The 13,858-nt window shown below is 48.0% G+C and overlaps 1 protein-coding gene across 1 annotated transcript; it reads left to right on the top strand.

Moving 5' to 3' along the window:
- The first annotated feature begins 1,680 nt into the window (after nt 1-1,680).
- Nucleotides 1,681-3,864, top strand: LOC136518704 (S-type anion channel SLAH2-like). Its single transcript, XM_066512390.1, has 2 exons — nt 1,681-3,108; nt 3,206-3,864. Exons 1-2 carry the CDS (start codon nt 1,687-1,689, stop codon nt 3,632-3,634), a joined length of 1,851 nt encoding a protein of 616 aa, XP_066368487.1. The 5' UTR covers nt 1,681-1,686; the 3' UTR covers nt 3,635-3,864.
- The last annotated feature ends 9,994 nt before the right edge of the window (nt 3,865-13,858 follow it).

The following is a 13,858-nucleotide window of genomic DNA, read 5'->3' as shown; positions in this document are numbered from 1 at the left end:
TATTGATAATAATAACAACTTTGACTTGGACGCAATCGGTTGTATCACCTTCTAAAAAGTACAATTTCCGCCCTAGTTCTGAATCAAAACATTTTAAATTCCATAAAGTTTATAAAAAATCAATATCATTGTCCCAAATAAAAATATTAGATTCATTTTTCATAATACTCTACTCATTTGATGTCATAAATATATATATATATATATATATATATATATATATAGGGAGAGGCTATTCAGTAGCCGGCTACAAAATAAGTTATTCTGTAGCCACCTCCATGTACTATAATTTTATATACTAATTTACCATAATATAAATACATATTTACGATAGTTGGGTTACTATAACACATGGGGATATTTACCATAACGTTATATTAAACCACTTAGTAAGGAGTTACTATAATCTCGTAAAATAACATAGTAATTATCGTAACTCAAAGTGGCTACAGAATAAGTTATTCTGTAGCCAGCTACAGAATAGTAGTTCTATATATATATATATATATATATATATATATATATATATATATATATATATATATATATATATATATATATATATATATATATATATATATATATAACTTCAGCAAAGTTTTAGATAGTTTAGCTGAAAACAGTAGAGTAGCATTTTATTCCGGACAGAGGTGGCAGTATATAGAAACGTGGAATGAATGGTGAAGAAAAACAGAGACGGGACAGTAGTTAATGGATGGTTTGGTTTCTACGCGAGTAGTCCGTGCCATGACCTCTTCGCCGTCGCTGACACGGTCCAGATACGACCGGCCGGGCCCCCTCTCCCGCAGTCACGCACGTCTCCCCCGCCCGGGTTCGCCGTCTTCATCGGCGCCGGCAACCCACGGCCACGCGGGAGTCAGGTCAGCAGACCGACTTGGTTCCTTCCTTCGGCCCGGCCGGCAGCTAGCATGAGGATTCGCATTCGCGTCGACGTCGGCTGCTGCACTGGACCCGGCCGGCGGTTCCATCCTCCACGGTGGGGGTTGACGTCGCATTCGCGTCCGAGTCCGATCCGCCGGACGGGACCGGAGCAAGTCAGGGCATGCGTCAGCGGAGCTACACGCACAGTGGCGCGGCGCCGCCCTCTCCTCCTCCGTTCCGTTCATCGGCAGGACTCGCACGAACATGAACTGACACCCCGTTCGCTCGATGTTTATCATCTTTGACAGTGTTTTTTCTCTCACAACAACGGATCATTCCTACAGCTAGCTATGAATCCGTCGAGTAGAAAATTATTTGAAATATCCGAGGGATTTCACTCGGAGCAACCAAGCAGTCAGTCCATCATGTGGGATTCTCTGTACGAGAGGGGCAGAATTCATTCCCATGACAAAATCTGGCTCCGAATCAATTCTCGTGTTATTCACTATTCAGATTCGTCTGACCTGCTGTACGAATAGAAAGGGAATTCCGAGGCCTTTTTCCTCTCATAGAAATAAATTCATAATATTTAGTATTTTTTTAAGAAATGGATTTCCAGGGACGAACCTTCCGGATGCGGCCACGTGCCTGCTCCGACGTCCGCGTCACTGACCTCTATATATACGGGCGCCGAGCGCGAGCTCGGCTGCACATCCACTCCACAAGGCAGCTGCTGCTTGATGTGTACGTAGTCGGCGCCTGCTGCGGCGACGCGAGCTGAGCGATCCTGACGAGCGAGCTGCCATGTCCACCAGCGAGAGCGTCCAGATGGCGGGGATGGGCGACGGCACCAGCAGGACGCGTCCGTTACCGGAGCCGCTCCGGCTGCCGCTGCCGCCGGCGCGGACCACCTTCGTCGACGGTGGCCGCGCTTCCGGTTCCCCCGTGGCTGCTGCTGCTGCAAGGACGGCGGAGGCGACGGAGACCCCGCGGTACTCCGTCGCCTTCAGCGTGCCGGCGTCACCGTCGGGGCTGCACCTCGGCGCGTGCGCGTCCGTCGGCAGCGTCGCGCCGCCACAGCCGGCGGAGCACCAGCACCAGGACGCGGTGGCGGCGCCGCTGCCGCAGCTGCTGAACCAGGAGCGGTACCACTCGCAGCCGGCGCTGACGATCCGGACCGAGGAACCCCCGCCGCTGCAGCGAGTGCGCACCGTGTCGCGCAGCGACAGCACGCGCGACCGGCGCTTCGACCACTTCAAGACCTTCTCCGGCCGCCTGGAGCGCCAGCTGTCCAACCTCCGCGGGGTGGCCGTGGACATCGAGCCCGCCGCCGCCGACTCCAACTCCAACAAGATGATCTCCGAGGAGGAGACCGACGACGGCGGCGGCCGCCGCGATTTCCCCACGGCGGACCGCTACTTCGCCGCGCTGGAGGGGCACGAGCTGGAGACGCTGAGGCCGACGGAGGTGTCGGCGCTGCCCGAGGACGAGACGTGGCCGTTCCTGCTGCGGTTCCCCATCAACGCGTTCGGGATGTGCCTGGGCGTGAGCAGCCAGGCCATGCTGTGGAAGACGCTGCAGTCGGAGCCGTCGACGGCATTCCTCCACGTGAGCCCCGCCGTGAACCACGCGCTCTGGTGGGTCTCCGCGTCTCTCATGTCCCTCGTCTCCTTCATCTACCTCCTCAAGGTCGTCTTCTACTTTGAGGCGGTGCGGCGTGAGTTCCACCACCCGATCCGCGTCAACTTCTTCTTCGCGCCGTGGATCGCCTGCCTCTTCCTCGTCAAGGGCATGCCGCACCCGGTGACGGACATCAACCACGTCGTCTGGTACATCCTCATGGCGCCCATCCTGTTCCTCGACCTCAAGATCTACGGCCAGTGGATGTCCGGCGGCGACCGCCGGCTGTCCAAGGTGGCCACCCCGACCAACCACCTCGCCGTCGTCGGCAACTTCGTCGGCGCGCTGCTGGGGGCCAAGATGGGGCTCCGTGAGGTGCCCATCTTCTTCTTCGCCGTCGGGGTGGTGCACTACTTGGTGCTGTTCGTGACGCTGTACCAGAGGCTCCCCACCAACGCGAAGCTCCCCAAGGAGCTCCACCCGGTCTTCTTCCTCTTCATCGCTGCGCCCAGCGTCGCGTCCGTCGGCTGGGCAAGGCTCTGCGGCGAATTCAACTACGCCGCCAAGATCCTCTACTTCACCTCCCTCTTCCTCTACATGTCACTGGTACGTGTACATCTATCGTCTTCTCTTCTCTTCCTGACACACGTGATGTATATGTACAACATGCATGTGCTGACCGTGTATGTACGTACGTATACAGGTGGTGCGTATCAACATGTTCCGGGGCGTCCGCTTCTCGCTGACGTGGTGGGCGTACACGTTCCCGATGACGAGCGTGGCCATCGCGACGGCGGTGTACGCGTCGGCGGTGACCAACGTGCTCACCCGGGCGCTGGCCGTGGGGCTCTCCGGGGTGGCGACCGTCACCGTCGCCGGCGTGCTGGTGACCACCGTGTACCGCGCGTTCGTGCGCAAGGACCTGTTCCCCAACGACGTGTCCATCGCCGTCACGCAGCGGCCCAAGGCCAAGTTCGGCAAGATCCTCGCGCACATCCGCGCCTCCGGCGACGGCGTCAAGGACCTCGTCTTCGCCGTCTCCAGGCACGGCGTCTCCTCCGGATCCGACACCAACAGCGCTAGCGAATCGCCGTCGCCCATGGCGCGTGGCCGCCGCAGAGCAGAGCCGTAGGCCACCCTGCATCGATCTCCAAACAATTCTTGAATTTCCCATGCATCCGTGCGGCAGAGATTCACTGCAACTGCACAACACGTAGGGAGAGGTGCCTGCCGGGATTGGCAGCGATAAATGTGTCCTTTGAGCGATTGCCATGACAAGGATGCAATCGCGGGATGACACTAGTTCAATTGCTTTTTTTTAATTAATATCTTGCCAGCTTATATTTGTTACACACATAATAGTATAGGTTAATGAGTCATGATTGATTTTATATGTATATTATCATCCACTGAGGTCTTTGTAAATCTCGGGCACTGCACTGTTTGTCATTCTCGTCACAAACATTTCACATATATATATCTTTGCCGACCTTGCTGATGCATGCTCTGGTGTATTGCCATTTCGGCAACCACACTAAACTTCAAATTTTGGTATAGGCCTGTTCACTTGAACTTATCCTCCAACTTATCAGCTAGTATTTAAAATATTTTTCTCTCACAACAAAACAGCTTCAGCCGACTTTAATATCAGCCGAACAGGCCTATATTGCCTTTGCAATGGTTGCGGTAGACTAAAAATGCCAAGCTAGTAAGGCTCGGTGACAAAGACTTGTGCTCAACGCTATTTCCTTGGTGATAGGAAATCATCTAGCCTTTAAAAAAAATCAGATCTTGTCAGGCTCCTTGCTGCATGGAGGAGCCGGACCTGATGAAGCAAAACATAATGGTTTCGTTGGCTCCTAATTCATTTTAAGATGAGAGATAAAAAACGATTTTTCACTACAGTGCACAAAAGAAACCGAAACAAGAGTCCTCCACAGTTCTACCTGACGGGGCTTTAATTTCTTTTAGAGGCTTCAAGTAACTGACAAAAATGAAAAAGAAAAGGATTGCTGGTATGTGGTATACTGGTATCCTCTAAAGCTTGCATTTTGTAAGAAACCTTTTCCGAGGAATACCTTTTTATTTTTTGCTTTTCGAAATAGCTGGAACCTTGTTTTTTTTTAAGAAGAACCTTTTTTACTTTGCACTTGGCCTGAGGTTTTACGCATGGATATAGCTACTTTTGACTTTTCGTTTGAAAGTTAGGATGACTTAGCCTTCCCTTCAATGTTTATCCCCAAAAATAAAATATACATATTTGTGGGCCTTTTGTACACATGTACTGGTCAGCCCAGTACGATCGGGCCCATTATTACAAACCTAGTTTTGGTTGGTTCCTTCCGTTGGGTTTCATTGGCCTCCGCCCGGAGCCCTGGACGCGACGCCGTAGACAATGGACCCAGTTTTAATGGCACATGGCATCATCAGCTTTGCACAATGCAAATCTGATGTGCATGGCGTCAGCCTTGCTAAGAGGAATAAATACCTCTTGAGGCCAATTCAAATTACATAGCGGTGGGTGCTAGATCGTGGAGAGACCGCACACAGCTTAGTACGCAGCGGGGAGAGGTCTGAATGGTAATGTCGACTAGTAGGTTGAGAGCTAATTTGATGTTTGGTCGTCACCCGCTAAACCCACAAACGCTTCCAAAAAGACCATTAGGAAGACGTACAACAGCGGTGTCCTAAAATCGGGAAGTGACCACCTAGGACGTTCATAAACCCTTTCGATAGAGAGGTAGAACAGTAAAAGGGTTGGAAAAAAGATAATAAGGGGGTAAAAAGTGGGTAGATTGATAAAATATTGAGTGCATAATTGGATACATCAATCGGTTATGTGTCCTATATATATTTTTATATTGAGTAGGGGATGTCTTGTCTGGTTAGAAAGCCAATGCAGTACAATTCATGTTGTTTCGTAGTTTTTTCTTTGGATTGGACCAAAATTGGCATGCACCAATTCTAAAAACTGAATGTCGACGTGTCACCGAACCAAACAACCTCTGGTTTATTTTTTAATAATAATTAGAGTCTATTTGGTATAGCTTCTTCTACTTTTGTTTTTTTAGAGAATAATTATCTAAGAAAAGTAGTTATGTGGCTAGATGTGATTTTGTGAAATAAATTCTATGTAGAAAATAATTTTACCTCAGAAGATAATGCGTGAAGCTAGGTTTTTTCAGCTCTGACCTCCTAGTTCATTTCATATAATCATTCCCCATAATCATTATAGGTTCATTTCTCTACAAAATACTGTTTGATAGAGTTACTTTGGGAACTCTTCCAATAGACTCTTAATAAGGCCTTGTTTGTTTTCCCTCATAAACTTTAGTCTCTGTCACATCGGATGTTTGGACACATGCATGGAGTATTAAATATAGACTAATTACGAAACTAAATGCACAGATTGAGACTAATTTGCGAGATGAATTTTTTAAGCCTAATTCGTCCATGATTTGACAATGTGGTTGCTACAGTAAGCATGTGCTGATGAGGGATTAATTAGGCTTAATAAATTTATCTCGCGGAATACTGAGGACTTCTGTAATTTGTTTTATTATTACTATCCGAACACTCGATGTGACACCCCAATGTAACACCCGATCTAACACCCCTAAAATATAGTCCCTGGATTCAAACACCCCCTAAACAACTCTATTTGCAACCAAGCACCCAAAATTAACGGAAAACACCCACCCGAGACATGCTTGACAATTCCTTAAAATTCTCGCATGGGAAGAAAGATCCTTACAATCATTTTGGTTCACCTTAATAATCGTTAATAACAATAGCCATCTCATGTGGCCTATCTCAAAAAGTCACAACTATTTTCCATTATGAAAAAATAATCCAAAATGGTCCTATCATTATCTAGATTACTCACATTTGGCATTACTAATAACCTAAAGCATGCCTTTTAACTACTTATCTCTATCATTATAATAAATAATTTGATGCTTGCTTTTAAATTGCCATCATCTATATGATACATCAAAAACTAACCCCAAAGAGTCAAAGCATATACTACTCCCTCCGTCCTAAATTATAAGTCATTCCAACTTTCTTGCAGAGTCAAAGCATATCAAGTTTGACCAAATTTATATAATAAAATAATAACACTTATGATATCAAATAAGTATCATTTGATTTCTTCATTAATTATATTTTCATAGTATATGTATTTGTTGTCATAAAACTTTATAATTCTCTTTATAATTTTGGTTAAACTTAAGATGCTTTGACTCTCCAATAAAATTAAAAGAGTAAAATGCACCCAGAGTCCTTAAACTTTTTGGGTTTTCCCATCTGGGTCCTCAAACTAAAAAAGCGACTATCTGGGTCCCTAAACTATTGTCACCGTGCACCAATGGTCTAAAACCTGCCATGTCAGCACTAACATCTAACGTGGCAGTGCCAGAGTGACAGCTGGACGACGTGGCCATACTACCTTCTAAAACAAACCCTGCCACGTACTCTTACTCACTCCCAAGTCCCTCCTCTCCATCCGGGCGGCATCGGGGCGGGCCACGAAGGTGCCGTCGCCCTTGCAGGGCCGCAACCATGGAAGCGTGGTCGGCGCTGGCGTCTCTGGGCTGGTATCCGCCCGCGAGGGCCACGGTCATGGAGCAGAGCGGCAGCAGCGGGCATTGGCTATACAACCCGAAGACCGACGCCAGCGATCCTCTCGGTGTCGGCGCTGCCGGCGTGCACACAGCGGCGTCTCTGCCTCAACGTGCCTAGGGATAGCATATGGGCTTCTCCGACTTCCGAGTTCTGACTCCATCACGGCGTTGAGCAAGGAGCGCAAGGGCAGGTTCCCGGGTAACTACTCGCATCGGGACTTCACGTTCCGATTCTTCCTGGAGAAACAAGGAGTGACCGGGTATGCCTGGTTAGTAGCCATTGGCTCCGCCTTGGTTGAAACGCCCACCGCCGCCGGTACCCGGGCCACGGCGAGTACCTCATGTACATCAGGGACTTCTGTGATGCGTTTGGGCTCATGAACGACGTCGTCAGGCTCAACACCAAGGTCCTGCACGTCGGTCTGGCGGCGCGGCGCATAGCTGATAATGGCACGATGCGCTGGATGGTGAGGTGCTCATCGAGACATGGTGATCGACTGTGACAGTGAGGTGGTCATCGCGGAAGAGGTGTTTGACCCTATTGTCGTGGCCTCCGGCCAGTACACCTAGCCAAGACTCCCAACCATCAGCAGTATGGACAAGTGGATGAGGAGGCAGCTGCATTCCCACTCGTACCGCGTCCCGGACTCCTTCAGCGTCGTCGGCCTCGGAGAGAGTGACAAGGAGATCACGTTGTAGCTCCGCGAGGTGGCGAGAGAGGTGCATATCAGCGTCAAGTTCATGGACGACGCCACCGTTGTCTCCGACATGAGGAAAGCTCTGTCTAGGAACCACAACCTACACCTGATCCAGCTAGCATCCTGGTGTCACCTGACCTGACTAATGTGATCGATCTTTGCTTTGCATTTCGCAGATCGAGTGCTTGTGTGAGGATGGGCAGGTAACGTTCATCGATGGCTCTCATCGCGGGCACGTTCGCCATGGTCGCTGGGCGCGAGCTCACGATGTGCCACCGCCGTGCTCGAGCTCGCGATTTGCCGTGGACGCCGTGGGGCGTGCGTGCCCGGGCAGCGACGCTCTACCCGCCGCCGTGTCCCCGCAACTGCCACCTCCATGCTGTCGGCAGCAATCTCCATGATTGTGCGTGGGCAAGCAAGCACGGGCTGGATGCCACAGCCGCCAGGTGGGCGCACGAGCAAGTGCCGCCGCCAGGCGGGCGAGGGGCGAGGCGCCATGCCATGCGGACGAGGGAGCAACAGACGGACGAGGAGGCAGGTTTTTTTAGAAGATAGCATGGCCACGTCGTCGAGCTGCCACTGTGGCACCGCCACTTTGGATGCTGTGTGCGGACATGGCAGGTCTTGGACCATTGGTGTATGACGATAATAGTTCAGGAACCCAAATAATCGCTTTTTTAGTTTGAGGACCTAGACGGGAAGGCGGTAATAATTTAGGGACCATGGATGCATTTTACTCAAATTAAAATGACTTATAATTTAAAACAGTACAGCCTCCGATTGCGAAAAGGAAAGAATCAAGATAGAGGACTAGTGGTACTTGGATTTTGCATCCGTGCAACAGGGATTCACTGCACCTGCACTACACGTAGCAAGGTGCCAGTCGGGATTGACAGTGATAAGTTGTTTTTGAGGTGGGGGTGCCTGAATTATACGAACAATGGCGGAACCACGGGGCCAGCAGGGGCCGTGCCCCGCTCCCCCAACACAGTGAAAGTTTGTTAAATATCCCTATAAATGCTTTTAATTTACAGCACAAAACGTGACAATTCATCTATTTTTAATCATAATATTGTGAAATGCGACAATTCATCTATTTTTCTGTAAGAATACTAACTACACGTATAAAAAGCACTGAAAAACTGTTAAAAATTAAATCTTGTTAAAAATTAATCACTGACGAACGTTGAAATCTGCTGACCTCGTCACTGGGACTCGCAAAACACACGCCCAATGCAGCACTCACAAAAACACAAATGAAATGAAGATTTTGCAGCCTTTTTTTAGACTGCGAGAGGTTGCGAATTAAAGGTCCAGCCCAACAAAGAGAGCGAGGCAATATGACTGTTGTCGTGACCCAGGGACTTGCTGGCTCGGCACTGGCCCAATAATCGAACAAAACCAATGCGGCCCGGTCCGATTCCATCCGTGGTGGATGGGCTGCGAATGCAGTCATGTCTGGGCCTGCGCGCACCCAGTGCTGCTAGCTCTAGCTGATGGGCCTGCGAGTTAAAACAACAGGCCCCGAAATTGTGTCGTAACCAGGTTGTAACGACTAACGACCCATATACGACATAACATCTAACAACTTGGGTTTCTCAAAAAAAAAATCTAACAACAACTTGTTTAAAACAAACAGCTTGCATTTCCTTAACTTGCAATCTTTATTATATAATATTGTTACTAATTGAACCCCCTAAATTTGCAGGAATGCTTCAGTCTGGGCGTCTGTCCTCCTGGACGTTCCTGCACGCTACTACTACCGGCCCAATAGTCATGCCTGCTCTCTAAGTCTCATCATCTCTTTCAAAAATATCTTCCCACACCACTCGCCCATCGCGTGCTTCACAGCACCATGCGGCCATCCGCTCGCCCCAATCCACATCGCTGCTACGGCCATCTCCTGGCGCGTGCCCCCATCCTACGCACGTGGCACCAGTGTTCTTCGCCTCCGTGACCATCTCCCCGCGCGCGCACCCATCATGCGCCGCACCAACCACTTTGCCTGGCCGCACGTGGATAACCGTCACACCGTCCCCTCTGCCTCGCCGCACAGTTATCCATCGCTGAGACGTCCACTCTACCTCGCCGCCACGGCCATCCACCGCCACGCCCCACTCCGCACTCGCCTATCGTGACCACGGTGAGCACCACGCCACCACCACCACCCCGACGCCACCGGGTGAAGGTCGTCGCCTGCTGGGACATCTTCTACCGCGGTTGGCCAAAGACACCACGACAGAAAGAAGCGCATGTTGCAAGCGTATATTTCAAGTGTTCCAGATGTTTCATAGGTATGTTGCAAGTGTTGCATATGGATATTGCAAAAGTAGATCGGGATGTTGCACGTGTTGCAATAGATATACACGTATGTTGCAAGCGTTTGTTCAAAATGTTTTATCTGTTTTTTAGATGTATGTTGCAAGTGTTTGATCTGGATGTCGCATATATTTTCACACATATGTTGCAAGCGTTTGTTCGAAATATTTCATCCATTTCAGATGTATGTTGCAAGTGTTTTATCTGTATGTTGTATTTGTTTCACACAGATGTTGCACGTGCTTGTTCTAAATGTTTCATCTAATTCAGAAGTACTAGCAAGTTTTTTGTTTTTTTTGTGTTACAAAGTGTTTTCATGTTTCAAGCGTTGAATGGGATGGCTAGAGTCACACGAAGCACATCCATAGGTAGGGGTGCGAGCGCGATATTGAGTAGGCACATGCAGTCGCCGCATGCATGATACGGAGCGAGGCGTAAGCGGTCCCTGCCTGCACACGACAAGCGGGATGGAAGAGTGCAGTTCCTATGTGCGAGCGAGTAGTGCAGGTAGGGTGAGGCATGCGGTGCACTGTGGGCACGGGAAACGAAGGAGGCCGCAGGAAACGTAGATGCACGTGACACGGGGTGCAACGCGCAAGCGTCCTAAATTTATGGTATTATGAGAATAATATAAATGAACCCCTTAATGTATTCTCAAATGACAACACATGTACCCATATATTAAACCCAATTAAAAAGTTTGTCCTAGAATTATGATCGGTTTCCTTTCACTATGCTAGATTCTTACACTAGGAATGGGGGCATTTTTACTGTAGGGGCGGCTGGGGTTGGGGGCGCCCCTATAGTGGGCGTACTCAGGCCCCAGCAGCCTAGCCGCCCCTACAAATGGCACTGTAGGGACGGCTGGTAACCTGAGCCGCTCCTACAGTTGGGTTTGATCTGTAGGGGTGGCTCAATCACCAGCCGCCCCTGCAGTGCCCATTTGTAGGGGCGGCTGCCACCAGCCGCCCCTGCTGTTCGACTATAGGGAAGGCTGAATCACCAGCCGCCCCTATTGATGGCGCACGAATAAATAGCAGCCACCTTCTTCTTCCACCTCGGGACACACTCTTCTACATAAAAAAGGTTGGGAGGCCTTAGGCTCCTTCTAAAAATTGCTCTACTAAGGGAGGATGTTTTGATCTCAAATCCTTTGGTGGAGAGACTCTAAAAGGTAAGGAAATGCTTCTCCAACTCTTTATTTGAAGTTTAATTCGTTGATTAGTGAGTAATTTGATTTTTTGTTTTCTCTCTCTTCTATGGAGCTTGAGCTAGTTATGAGTGAAATTGGACCCTAATTTTCACTATACTAGGGTAAATTAGGTAGGAAAGTAAGATTGCACCCTTTGTTAGTACATCTTTGTTAATTTTAGTATAGTATTAGTGAAGTTTGGTGCATGTGTCATGAAACCCTATATCTAGATCTAGATCTAGGATTTTGTTTTTTTTTTCTTTTTCAATTTTTTCTTTATGTGGCTAGGGTTTGCATGTAGGTGAATGTGTAAGATTTTAATTGTTGCTAATGTGTAAAATATCCTCTACCATGGCTACTAATTATTATTTAATATTTATTTTGATTTCTTTCTGTAATGTGTGTTTTTAATTAGTTATGGATAAATATGCCATTAATTAATTATCCTCTACCATGAAATTGGAATGGAGCTTGCATGAAAGGTAGTGGATGAAATATTAAATGTTGCTAATTGTTTTCTTTGAAATTGTTTATTTGAACCAATTAATTTATATTTTAAAATATTTATGCATTAATAGTCAATTAATTAACTATCCTCTACTACCATGGTGCGTGTCTCAGGTATATACAATTATTCTCGAGTAATATTCTTTCTTTGGTTGTTTTGTTTCTATAAGATGGACTACAGGAACTCTTGGATGTATGGTTCGTTAAGACACGACGCTCTTTTCCGTGATGAGGTGGACAAATTCATCAAAGCTGCAGAGAAGCATGCAGCGACGTTGAAAGAGAATAGTGACATGATTATTTGTCCCTGTAAAGATTGCAAGAACCTTATTGCATTTCGAGATGTGAGTACCATCAAAGAACATCTAATTAGGAGAGGATTTGTTCCGGACTACACAGTGTGGATTCATCATGGTGAAACAGTGGTTGTTGATGACAGCGACGATGATCTAGCTGATGAAGCTGAAACCCAAGCATACTTGTCCCAATTCACAGACGATCTTGAGCAACAAATAGATCGTGACTATGGCAATCAACAAGGTGGTGGCTTTGGCAATCAACAAGGTAGTGGCTTTAGCAATGAACAAGGTGGTGATGATGCTGGTGGTGCCAGCAATGATGGCGAAGCACGTGAGGTGGATGCAGATGACGGTGACAACTTGGATGAAATGCTTGGGGCCTTTGGACCAGAAATATTAGAAAAGAGCAAGAGAGGTCTAGAAAATCTTGAGAGGGTGACAAAAGCATCGAAGAAGACTGTGTATGATGCTGAGAAGGGCTGTCCGACATACTTCACACTGCTACATTTTGTGCTTGAGCTACTTATCCTGAAGGCTAAGTACGGCTGGTTGGACTACAGTTTTGATGATCTGTTGTGCCTCATGTCACGGTTGCTCCCACAGCCAAACACAGTTCCCGCCAACACATACCAAGCGAAGAAGGTTATAAGTCCACTCACATTGGGGGTTGAAAAAATCCATGCATGCCCCAACCACTGTATCCTTTTTTGGCGTAGCACATCGTTCGAGACTTTAGATATATGTCCTAGGTGTGGGGCTAGTCGGTACAAGAATAATGACCTTCAAAGTGGGGTGGAAGCCTCCACAGGAAAGAGGAAGAAGGGTGGGAAGAAGGTGGTGCAAGAATCTTAGCCCCCAGAGGAAACTCCATTAGGCAACGATGCAAATAAGAGAAGAATTCATGCCCTGGTTATGTGGTACTTGCCAGTGACCGACCGCTTGAGGCGTATGTTCCTAAACCCTAAGGAAGCCGCACTAATGACATGGTGGCATGATGAGCGCAAGGTGGATGATGATACGATCGCACACCCGACCGATTATAGCTAGTGGCAAGCGTTCGATGCCAAGTACAAAGCAGAATTTAGTGATGACCCACGGAATGTATGGTTTGGCTTGAGCACCGATAGAACGAATCCCTTCAATGAGAGGATGACCGACCACATCACATGGCCAGTCATCTTGACCATGTACAACCTCCCAACGTATTTGTGTCAGAAGAGAAAGTACCTTCTCCTCACCATTCTTATCTCTGGCCCCAAACAACCAGGCATTGATATAGACGTGTTCTTGGAGCCTTTGATGCAAGAAATGGAGAGGCTTTGGAGGTATGTGGAGCCGATGTACGAAGCGTTCTGGCGGGAGGACTTCATATGCAAAGCAATAATATTTGTTACTACCAATGATTACCCCACGCTGTTTGCCCTGTCTGGACAGTTCAAAGGCAAGACTAGTTGCTTAGTCTGTTTGGATGGTACTAAATGGGTGTTCCTAGATGGATCCAGGAAGATAGTTTACATAAGGTACTGGTGCTTCTTAAAGACAGGTCACAAGTACCACGACAAATTGTACCTAAGATACTATGGCAACATCTCAGAGGATGAACCCCCTCCAGAGAGACGTCGTAATGGAGAACATGTGTTTAGAATGGTCCAAAGCATACACGTCGCCTATGGAAAGAAGAATCCAGATAGAACGATCAGAGATAGAAGCACACCT

This window comes from Miscanthus floridulus, chromosome 17 (assembly GCF_019320115.1).
Source record: "Miscanthus floridulus cultivar M001 chromosome 17, ASM1932011v1, whole genome shotgun sequence".
Classification (NCBI taxonomy): Eukaryota; Viridiplantae; Streptophyta; class Magnoliopsida; order Poales; family Poaceae; genus Miscanthus; species Miscanthus floridulus.
The sequence above is the reverse complement of the archived record's forward strand: the minus strand, read 5'-3'. Positions and strand labels throughout refer to the sequence as shown.